The following is a 12,040-nucleotide window of genomic DNA, read 5'->3' as shown; positions in this document are numbered from 1 at the left end:
ATACGGATAGGAGGCGAGTGTGGTCAGCACACTGCTCTCCTGGTCGTCATGATGGTTTTCTTTGACCGGAGCAGCTACTATTCGGTCGGGTAGCTCCTTAATTGGCATCACAAGGCTGAGTGCACCCCGAAAAAATGTCAACAGCACGTGACAGCCTGGATGGTCACCCATCCAAGTGGCGGCCACCCCTGACAGCACTTAACTCAAGTGATCTCGCAGGAACTTGTGTATCCACAGCAGCAAGGCGTTGCCTAGTTGTTTCCACTCCTATACCTATTTCTTTCATTCATAATTTTAGCGTTGCTGTCCTTGCCTGCTAGTTTAAGTACCTTTTGGATGAGTGTGAAACGTGTGCACTTTGAAGAAGGTCCCGAGTTTGAGTCTCGGTCCGGCACACAGTTTTAATCAGCCACGAAGTTTCATATCAGCGCACACTCCGCTGTAGAGTGAAAATTTCACTCTAGAAACAACCCCCAGGCTGTGGGTAAGCCATGTCTCCGCAATATCCTTTCTTCCAAGAGTAGCTAGTTCTGCAAGGTTCGCAGGAGAGCTTCTGTGTAATTTGGAAGGTAGGAGACGAGGTACTGGCGGAATTGAAGCTGTGAGGACGGGGCGCGAGTCGTGCTTCGGTAGCTCAGTTGGTAGAGCACTTGCCCGTGAAGGGCTAAGGTCCCGAGTTCGAGTCTCGGTCCGGCACACAGTTTTAATCTGCCAGGAAGTTTCATGTGTGCACTTTAATTTCTGTGAATGAATTCAATGTGCAATTATTTAGGCATTGTATTTGTTCGAATTGTGACGTCAGCCATTGAGCTGAATCCAACAGCCAATGGCAGCATAGCTGCTTACACCCGATTGGTGCAATATACACAGATGTGAGTAAACATAGTAACTAGTGTCATACTGAGCACTGTGTATTCACTTAGGAATGGACGTCCTGTTGCCACATCGTTACAACTGTATGTGCATGCAGTTCTACCGTACTTAACTCTGTATGCAGAGATAAATAATAGGCAAAGTGGTAAAACTTTTGTTAGTAGAAATCAGAGAGTGTTTTTTTTTCAGGCCGCATCATATTTGCAACGAGCAGGGTTGACCCAGAGTTTTAAGGTAGTTTGGCGATAATTGAGGGGCAGGGCAGAGTCACGATCACTGCATATGGCTTGATTCATAACTGAACTAGATAGTATAGCAGGTTAGGTCTTAATTTTGTTAGCCATGAGTAGCTGGATCACTACAAAGTACAGCATGTTGGTGGTTAGGTGCAGCTGCCACTCGGTCGTTTTGAGATTCCAAAAGTTCGATTTCTGCATGTCCACATAGATCTGGTGAGGCCTCTTCCCAATATTGCAGGCTGCCATTATATACCCTCCGATTACGTGATGTGCTGTAAGGACGCCATTCCTCTCAAGGATTTTACAGCAGAGACGAAAGCAAGAGCATTTGTCGACATACGGATTTCACATTTTGGCTGCTCGATCTCTGTAAACACTCACCAAGGACGGCAGATTGAATCGGTCCTATTTAACAAACTATGCAGTGTACGATGTTACAGCATAATGGCCTACCATCCACAAAGCAATGGCCTCAAAGAACAATGGCACCATACTTTTAAAACTGTCATTATGTGTCACAGTGGTCGCCAGATGGAAGTATTAGGCTGGGTGCCTTAGGTGTTCACACTGCTCACAAAAACAATCTTGGTGCCTCCCTCACAGAAGTCCTCTGCAATGAGTCGCTCATTCTGCCTGCAGACTTCACGCTACAAGTACCCAACAGAGACCTCAGAACTCGCCACTCTCGTCACATGAGTCAAACAACATATCATTCAGGATACCATCACCACAGCTGCACACTATCTTCGTCCATCAGGCAGTAGCAGACTGTGACTGTATCATGCTCCAGATTGTCACTAGAGCTGCCTTCCTTACACTGGGTCTCACAAAGTCATCAGATGAGGCACTAACACTTTCAAAACATTCCTTCACGTTGTGCCTACCATTGTGGCAGTCAACCACTTAAAATCAGCTTGGACCTCACACAACGTTACCCATACCTACTATGTACAAATCACCCTGACCAATTAAGTTCTTCCAATCCCTTCACAGCTTGTGACAAGTCGTCCAGGAGCAGCACTGACAGTACATTCATGTTCCAACTGGACATGCAGCACTTTCAACTGGACCAAATTCAGATCAAAGTAGTCGATGATTTCATTGTGGCTGAGGGAATGGATCAGTCAAGTCGAGAATATTTTTCGCTCCAACATTTCTCTAATAGTTAAAATATCCCAAGGGATGTGGACATAGCTACAATCATATCATGACTCTCACCTGAGCACTCCCTCGCCATCATGGTCCCCAGGACATTATGATGGCCTGCAATTCATTTTTTGGATTCTGACATGACATCTCCCTCCTCCCCACCTCCCCAATGCTTTGCTATGTCCATGTTGTAGTTCCACACTGTTGACAATCATCATCGATCACCCTCATTATTCTCATTATGGCCGAACTCACTGCCCTCCATCTCATCTCAGTGACTACCATCTATATGCTACACTACAGGATCGACATCATTGCTCCCTTTCCCCCATGTTCGCCAAGAAACAGTCCAAACGCACTCTGCTTTTCAGTCAGCCACGGCCTGGTTGGTCATTTCGCCATGTAGACAGGCATCAAAATGGTTGCAGCAGTGAAGCTCCCTGGCTATCTCCTCCCACAGTGCTCAGCTCTCCTGGGGGCGGGGGAGGGGGGGGGAGGAGGTTTCTGTTGGGACTCCAGCAGCGACAGTGGCTGTCAGAGTGGATGTTGTGTCGGCAGATTAGCCAACACATCGCACTAATTTAGAGAGGAGGCCGAAATGCACGCGTCAACTCACGCAAGCTTGCTTAGGTCTGAAACAGGATACGTAATGAATGCTATAAAGAAAAGTACGTAGCTGCTGGAATACTTAGCTTTAATCCATCATTTGTATACAGCATTCTTGATGATACAAGTGAGGCTCTCTCTAGAAATGGTTAATGGCGCCTTGCTAGGTCGTAGCCATGGACTTAGCTGAAGGCTATTCTAACTATCTCTCGGCAAATGAGAGAAAGGCTTCGTCAGTGTAGTCGCTAGCAAAGTCGTCGTACAACTGGGGCGAGTGCTAGTACGTCTCTCAAGACCTGCCGTGTGGTGGCGCTCGGTCTGCAATTACTGACAGTGGCGACACGCGGGTCCGACATGTACTAATGGACCGCGGCCGATTTAAAGCTACCACCTAGCAAGTGTGGTGTCTGGCGGTGACACCACAGTGGAAACTCTGTGACTAGTGACTGTGTGCCAATTATGGAATAAAGTGCATGTATATGTAACTGTCATAACTACATGTTATCTTCATCCCATCCTGGGGCAAAATCTGCAAGTTATTTATCAAGATGTAGACATCCAAGGCTGCTGCTACTGTATATTTGACTTTCAGTTTCATCAGGGACTCTGTCTTGCACCCAAAGAAAATGAAAAAAAGTTTGAAGTGGATGATGTTGAGTTGTTTGGAACTAAAACCTCAGTACCAGTTGATCCTATACCAACGATGAGGATTAATTATAACGTTAAAATATTTATTTCATTTTTTTTTATCTTTGCCAACTCTGTCGCTGACATATGTGGTTATTGAGGCAAGTTAATCACCAGCTGAAATCATTTTTGTAAAATTTTTAATGTCTTACATACACTCCTGGAAATGGAAAAAAGAACACATTGACACCGGTGTGTCAGACCCACCATACTTGCTCCGGACACTGCGAGAGGGCTGTACAAGCAATGATCACACGCACGGCACAGCGGACACACCAGGAACCGCGGTGTTGGCCGTCGAATGGCGCTAGCTGCGCAGCATTTGTGCACCGCCGCCGTCAGTGTCAGCCAGTTTGCCGTGGTATACGGAGCTCCATCGCAGTCTTTAACACTGGTAGCATGCCGCGACAGCGTGGACGTGAACCGTATGTGCAGTTGACGGATTTTGAGCGAGGGCGTATAGTGGGCATGCGGGAGGCCGGGTGGACGTACCGCCGAATTGCTCAACACGTGGGGCGTGAGGTCTCCACAGTACATCGATGTTGTCGCCAGTGGTCGGCGGAAGGTGCACGTGCCCGTCGACCTGGGACCGGACCGCAGCGACGCACGGATGCACGCCAAGACCGTAGGATCCTACGCAGTGCCGTAGGGGACCGCACCGCCACTTCCCAGCAAATTAGGGACACTGTTGCTCCTGGGGTATCGGCAAGGACCATTCGCAACCGTCTGCCTGAAGCTGGGCTACGGTCCCGCACACCGTTAGGCCGTCTTCCGCTCACGCCCCAACATCGTGCAGCCCGCCTCCAGTGGTGTCGCGACAGGCGTGAATGGAGGGACGAATGGAGACGTGTCGTCTTCAGCGATGAGAGTCGCTTCTGCCTTGGTGCCAATGATGGTCGTATGCGTGTTTGGCGCCGTGCAGGTGAGCGCCACAATCAGGACTGCATACGACCGAGGCACACAGGGCCAACACCCGGCATCATGGTGTGGGGAGCGATCTCCTACACTGACCGTACACCACTGGTGATCGTCGAGGGGACACTGAATAGTGCACGGTACATCCAAACCGTCATCGAACCCATCGTTCTACCATTCCTAGACCGGCAAGGGAACTTGCTGTTCCAACAGGACAATGCACGTCCGCATGTATCCCGTGCCACCCAACGTGCTCTAGAAGGTGTAAGTCAACTACCCTGGCCAGCAAGATCTCCGGATCTGTCCCCCATTGAGCATGTTTGGGACTGGATGAAGCGTCGTCTCACGCGGTCTGCACGTCCAGCACGAACGCTGGTCCAACTGAGGCGCCAGGTGGAAATGGCATGGCAAGCCGTTCCACAGGACTACATCCAGCATCTCTACGATCGTGTCCATGGGAGAATAGCAGCCTGCATTGCTGCGAAAGGTGGATATACACTGTACTAGTGCCGACATAGTGCATGCTCTGTTGCCTGTGTCTATGTGCCTGTGGTTCTGTCAGTGTGATCATGTGATGTATCTGACCCCAGGAATGTGTCAATAAAGTTTCCCCTTCCTGGGACAATGAATTCACGGTGTTCTTATTTCAATTTCCAGGAGTGTATTTACATGGCCTCAAAAGTTAAAAACTGGGCTCTTTGGGACATAAGTCTGACACTTATAGTATATATAGTATTACACTACAGGGTAGTTTAAGAGAGTCAGATTGAATACGAGAATATTTCAGTTTAACATCTTAAAAGTGAGCATTTTTTGATTTCATCAGACACTACAACTCAGTTCCTACAGTCTCAAATTCTAGAACAGCTCTGGAATCTAATATCTGCAGGCGAGAAACGGGGTTGAGGAGTACTGTTGCACTACACAGAACTAAACTGTGTACTACTGTTAAAAACAGTGCAAAAAATACCACAGTCAGTTGGAGTTGAAGTAATTCTGCAACAAACACAATCAAAGATTTTGTCAGAGAGAAAGACAAGCTTAATTATACAGTTTTCCTCATGAAAATGTGAATAAGCTGAAGGTATAGAGCTTGCAACACGAAGCTCTAAGATATCACATAGTCTGAAACGAATGAATGACTGCCAAGAGAACTAATCAACCAAAAATTAACTTGATGTTCGGCTGTACTATCACTGGAGGACGGGTGTTAGCACTCACCTTTCTTCCATTGTCCACTTTATGGATATGGACTTAAGGCTGTTCCTTTTGGCATTCAGAAAATATCTCAGATCATCCAGATCAACAGTCATGAATCCAAAGTGCACCACAGTTAACTGTGGGCATCCATCACCCAAAGGTCGGAGCAGAAGACGGTTCCTCTTAAAGTGGTCTTGCAGTTCCAGCACATGGAGGTGCTGAAACTGCGACACTGCTTCTGCAAACTTCTGCAACTTCAGAAGTTCTCTGGATATCCTCAGTGTGTGTATTTTGGGGCACTTCTCCACTAAGTTCTTCAGCACCTGTAACCAAACAACAACTTCCTCCCTTATTAAAATTACCTAAATGTGGAACCTATAGAACTTCAGACTTCACTTTCTGTTACCGATTTATTTATTCTGTATTCAGTGGGTCCATACAGCGATGAGTTCGCTATGGATGTGGAAAGCGTCAAAACTAAAATTGTATGTATTTACATAAAGGGGAAAGTGGGGTAAAATGGACTGGATGGGAAAGTGGACATCGCATTTTTTTTCCTCTGAACGGTGGTGCTGTCAGCCAAGAAATGGTCACATTATATCTGATATACACAGTCACTGTTGTTAGTGAATCTAACAGAGGATGCTTGTTCTGTCATTGTTTAATCAAAACTTTTCTGATATTCAGCCTCCTGATATAAAGTAAGTCACTTATATTATTCTTATTAGCTAACTTATACAGAGGGCAATTCGTATTTACAACATCAGTTTTTAAATAACGTGTTTTGGATTACAGACGTTGTTCAGTGTTGTTTCTTTCGATCTGATAGTTTCTTTTCTGGAGCACTAATTACGACGTGCCATACGATTGGGAAAAGTGACCGCGCTACATGACAAGAAGGATGACTACTTCTTCCAACAGTTTATTTTCAAACTGTTGATCCCAAGTAGGAAAACTAGAGAAGAAATGTAATGATATAGAGGAATATATAACGAAGGAAACTATAGATTACTATCTACAGGAAAATTAAAGAAATATTTGGAGAAAAGAAGAGCAACTGTATGAATATCAAGAGCTCTGATGGAAAACCATTACTAAGCAAAGAATAGAAATCTAAAAAGGTGAAGGGAGTATGTGGAGGTCTGTACAATGGAAATGAACTTCAAGTCAGTATTACAGAGAGGGAAGAGGATGAAAACGAGATAGTAGATATAATACTTCAAGAAGAATTTCACAGAGCACTGAAAGACATAACTAGGCTCCCAGGGTAGACGATGTTCCCTCGAAAATACTGATATTTCTGGAGGAGCTAACCATAAGAAAAGCAATCCCCTTTGGTGCGCAAGATGTATAAGATAGCGAAATACCTGAGCCTTCAAGAAGATTATAATAATTCCATTTCACTAAAGCAGGCGTAAATATTACTGTACTATCACTTTAATAAATAGTGTTTTCAATATAGATGAAGTATTTACAGAACAATGGAAAAACTGCTAGAACCTGACCTCAGGGAATATCAGTTTGGAGTTTAGAGAAATGTAGGAACAGGTGAAGCAATAATAACCCTATAACTTATCTTACACGATAGCTTAAGGAGAGGCAAACCTGTGTTTATAAAGTTTTGTAGACTAGGAGAAAACTTCTGGCAATATAGACTGGAATACACACTTTGAAATTCTAAAGGTAGCAGGAATAATGTAAGGAGTGGAGGGTTATTTACAATTTGTACAGAAACCAGACAGCAGTTATAAGAGTCAAGTGGCATGAAACGGAAGCAATGGTGAAGAGGAGAATGAAATAGCATTGTAACTTATCCCCTGTGGTATTCAGTCTGTACAATGAGCAAGCAGCAAAGGAATCGAAAGAAAAGTTTGGCGAAGGAATTAAAGTTCAGGGAGAAAATGTAAAAACTTCAAGGTGTGCTGAATGACAATGTAATTCTGTCAGAGACAGCAAGGGACTTGGAAGAGTAGTTGAACGGAATAGACAGTATCATGAAAGTAGGATATAAGATGAATATCAACAAAAGTAGCGGAATGTAGTAAAATTAAATCAGATGATGCTGAAGGAATTAGATTAAGAAATGAGACACTGAAAGTAATAGATTTTTGGTATGAGAACAGTAAAATAACAGATGGTAGCAAAAGTAGGGAGGATATAAAATGGAGACTGCCAATGGAAAGAAAAGCATTTCTGAAGAAGAGAAATTTGTTAACAGCGAATATAGATTTGAGTGTTAGGAAGTCTTTTCTTGAAGGTATTAGCCCTATATGTATGTGAAACGTGGATGATAGAACAGTTTAGACAAGAAGGGAACAGAAGTTTTTGAAATGTGCTGCTGCAGAAGAACGCTAAAGATTAGATGGGTGATCATGTAACAAATGAGGAGGTATGGAAAAGAATGAGAGAACAAATTTGTGGCACAACTTGACTAAAAGAAAGGATTGGTTGATAGGATACTATCTGAGATATCAAGAATGACCAATTTAGTAATGGAGGGAAGTGGGGAGGGGGTGGGGGAGGAATTGTAGAGGGATGCCAAGAGATGAATACAGGAATCAGATTCAGAAGTAGTTATTCAGAGATGAAGAGGCTTGCACAGAATAGAGTAGCATGGAAGATGCATGAAATCTCTTTCGAGTGAAGACCACAACAACAAAAACGATCTTCCTAGTGAGACTTAGTTACTTCCATATATCATTTATAATACTACAGACTGACTTCTAAACAATTCTGTACACAAATCTGTCACCTGTGATTCTATCCCTCTGTGACAGTTTTGAATTAATTAATTAACTGATTATATTTAGAACTTCTCTGTTCCATTATATTTGGCTTAGTACAAGCATCCAATTCAAAACGGTCTGCTGAGCCACTTGGTATTGTTTTAGATAGTAAGACATCACATCAAGAAATCAAAGAAAGAAATATGTTATCCTGTTGTGAAGGAAAACGCTATTGAGTTGCTACATAGAGTAGTGTAGAAGCTGCATCAAATCACCAAGCCCACACAAGCGAAAAACCGTGCCAGACTCGGCAGTCAGTGATATGTACTCCTGGTGATGATGGTGAAGATAGTTATAGAAAGCTCGACTGTTTTATTAGAAATGACACAGCTTGGAAACTGAGTAGATTCTATCCAAGCAAGGTACTGTAATGGAACTGGTCAGTGAACCTATCTCACTTACATATCACAGAATACAATACACATGTTAAATTCCAATGGAATCAAAATCCTAAGTCTTAAAACCTAAATTATCCTTACATTTTTTCGTAAATAGAGCTAATATATACACAAATAACACAATATTTATCTCCAATTAATTTTAAATTGCAATAATAATTTAAAATTGTTGTCATTATTCCTATATGTATAATTTACAAATGGAGTATTTAACTGTAATAGAAACACTTTGGATGATAAAGATTAATGTATTTTATGATCTCTGAAATGCAACCTGTTGCATCTTTGCAGTTGTTGATTTTTGTGTATTAATGAGTTATGGTATATGATAGAAGTGGTAAATCTGAAATGGCGTAAATTACAATGTTGTGCACTATAATGTGAGATGTTGTACAATATCTGTTGTGAAATTGTGATGTCAAAGCATAGAACCCAGATTTGTGGCATTTCACTTAAATTTGAAAGAAAGAAATTAAAAGAAGTGATAAAACTTCATCCTACACCATTGTCCTTATTTGTTTACTACTAACTTACTGTTTAGTATTGGAGGGCAGTGTGGAGGGTAAAAATCGTAGGGGGAGACCAAGAGATGAATACACTAAGCAGATTCAGAAGGATTGTGGTTGTAGTAGGTACTGGGAGATGAAGAAGCTTGCACAGGATAGAGTAGTATGGAGAGCTGCATCAAACCAGTCTCAGGACTGAAGACCACAACAACAACAACAACAACCTGATCATACCTAACAGATCACAGTGAATATTACAGCGAGATCTGTTTTTGACGAAGATGTATGAGAGTCAAATGAGAACATTTCCTTAAATTTTTTTAACTGTTATTTCTGACTTCCTTCTCACTTAAAATTCTTTGAGCTGTTATACATAAAAAAGTGCACAAGAACGACAGAAAATTTTTAATATTAACAGAGAAGGGGTTCATGATAGTAAAGGAACTTTAGGTTCCAGAAGAAATACTTCAACTAACAGTTAAAAGGAGGAAAAGCGAAAAATACCCAGGAAAAGGAGGCAACAGAGCAATACAAGACACTCAGCAATGAAGTCAATATGAAGTGCAAGGAAACTAAAACAAAATGGCTGCAAGAAAGATTTTTAAAAATCGAAAAGCAAATGGTAACAGGGAAAACAAATTAAATCCATAGAAAAATCAAAATATCTTTCAGAGGACTCTAAACCAAAGAAGTGTTCATTAAAAGTGCAAGAAATAATAGGTGTAAAGAGTGCATAGTACACTTGTAGGAGGGAGAAGATCTGCTTGTGATACATAAAGAAATGAGTACCTATTTGGAAGACATACAAGATTCAGAATTAGCACAAGATTTTGACTGAACATTTGAAGACACCCAATCACACAAGAAAGAAAGGACAGATAACATTCCAGTGGAATTCTTGAACTCTGTGGGGGAAGCGGCCACCAAATCATTATTCAAGTCAGCGTGTAAACCCTGTTAGTCTGGGATTCATCTTTGGATTTTTGGAAGAGTATAATCCACACAATCCGAAAGCTAGCAAAGGCATTCATTGATTCATTCTGTGTGCTCAGTAGAGCCCATTAATAAAGAGAACCTTTTTGGGATGTGTCAATAGCCAATATATACATTAATGTGAGACATCATACAAACGCAATCTGTAAACTATATCCATACTAATAATAAATGTGTAACTACTAGACAGATTTTCATGGAATTTTTACTTATAATTTGAGTGTAGATTGGGGCAAGCCGGCAGCTGTGGCCGAGCGGTTCTAGGCGCTTCAGTCCGGAACCACGCGGCTGCTACGGTCGCAGGTTCGAATCCTGCTTCAGACATGGCTGTGTGTGATGTCCTTAGGTTAGTTAGGTTTATGTAGTTCTAAGTCTAGGGGACTGATGATCTCAGATGTTAAGTTACATAGTGTTCAAACAAATTTCGGGCTTGCAGCTGGTCGTCGTTCAATACTTCGCACGATATTTCAACTGGACACCTGCCAGTCATGTTCAGGTGAGCCGTCGCAGATTGGCGAAAACGTTTTTTTTTTTTCTTTATTTTATTTTAATTCCCCGTTGGGGCGGGCTGGCAGCAGCATATGCGCTGCTCTTCAGCCGAAAGACATAGAACAAACAATAGAAGACATTTAAAAATAACAAAGGAGAGAATATGGTGAACATATATATAAAGAAGGGGGAACATCATGGAAGGCAATAGACAAAAAACGGGGTGACTGTAAAATGGAGATAAAAAACTGTTGAAAAGTAGCACACACAAAAGGACACACATTGCGACAGTTAAAAGAACACAAGGCACAGTATGACTGGAGCATGACAGGTATTGACGGATGGTGTAGCACATAACAAACACTGACGGCGAACCGCAAGGGCCGGCCGAAGTGGTCGTGTGGTTAAAGGCGCTGCAGTCTGGAACCGCAAGACCGCTACGGTCGCAGGTTCGAATCCTGCCTCGGGCATGGATGTTTGTGATGTCCTTAGGTTAGTTAGGTTTAACTAGTTCTAAGTTCTAGGGGACTAATGACCTCAGCAGTTGAGTCCCATAGTGCTCAGAGCCATTTGAACCATTTTTTGAACCGCAAGGCAGTACACAATTAAAATCACACCTCTTGACACACAGGAGAAACAGCACTAAACACAACACTGATGTGGCACACTGACGCTGATCAAAACAGAGGATCTGCCAGGCGCAAGGAGATGAGGGAGACTGGAAGAAGGGAGGGAGGGGAAGAGATGGGGAGATGAGCGGGCGGCGCGCTGAAGAGGGCCAGGTAGGGAGGGATGTGGGAAGGAAAAAGGCAAGTATGGGGTGCAGGGTCTCAGGGGAGGGGGGGGGAAGGAGGAAAATCCGCTCTGGGAGAAGGAGGGAAGAGGAAAACAGGGAGCCCTGGGGAGGGGGGGGGGGGAACAAGGCCAGGTTATAGTTGGAAGGAAGGGTAGATGTCACGGCGAAGTTCGTCATCCGGGAGGGGGAGGCGTTGGAAATTGCCCTGATGAAGGAGATGGAGGGTGTGGAGGTGGAGAGAGGGAGGGATACAGCGATAGAGGCGCGGCAACGGGTGTGGGGTTGAGAGGAAGGAGGAAATCAGAGGGTGGGGGGGATCAAGCCTGCGGACAATGTAAAGGATGCGGAGAAGTTGGATGAACAGGAGGATGTGGGGGAAGGGGATCAGTTCATACAGGAGCCG

At 43.4% G+C, this 12,040-nt stretch overlaps 1 protein-coding gene across 3 annotated transcripts in view; it reads right to left on the bottom strand.

Annotated features, from left to right (window-relative positions):
• The window catches only part of LOC126109715 (F-box/LRR-repeat protein fbxl-1-like), a 141,812-nt gene that overhangs the window by 54,269 nt on the left and 75,503 nt on the right, over positions 1 to 12,040 (bottom strand). For all 3 annotated transcript variants that reach the window (XM_049914769.1, XM_049914770.1, XM_049914771.1), the window contains one exon: positions 5,691 to 5,992. In XM_049914769.1, coding sequence (XP_049770726.1) covers positions 5,691 to 5,992 — 302 coding nt within the window. The remainder of the gene's footprint in view (positions 1 to 5,690; positions 5,993 to 12,040) is intronic.

Source organism: Schistocerca cancellata, chromosome 12, assembly GCF_023864275.1.
Source record: "Schistocerca cancellata isolate TAMUIC-IGC-003103 chromosome 12, iqSchCanc2.1, whole genome shotgun sequence".
NCBI lineage: Eukaryota > Metazoa > Arthropoda > Insecta > Orthoptera > Acrididae > Schistocerca > Schistocerca cancellata.
This window is presented reverse-complemented; position numbering and strand designations above follow the sequence as displayed.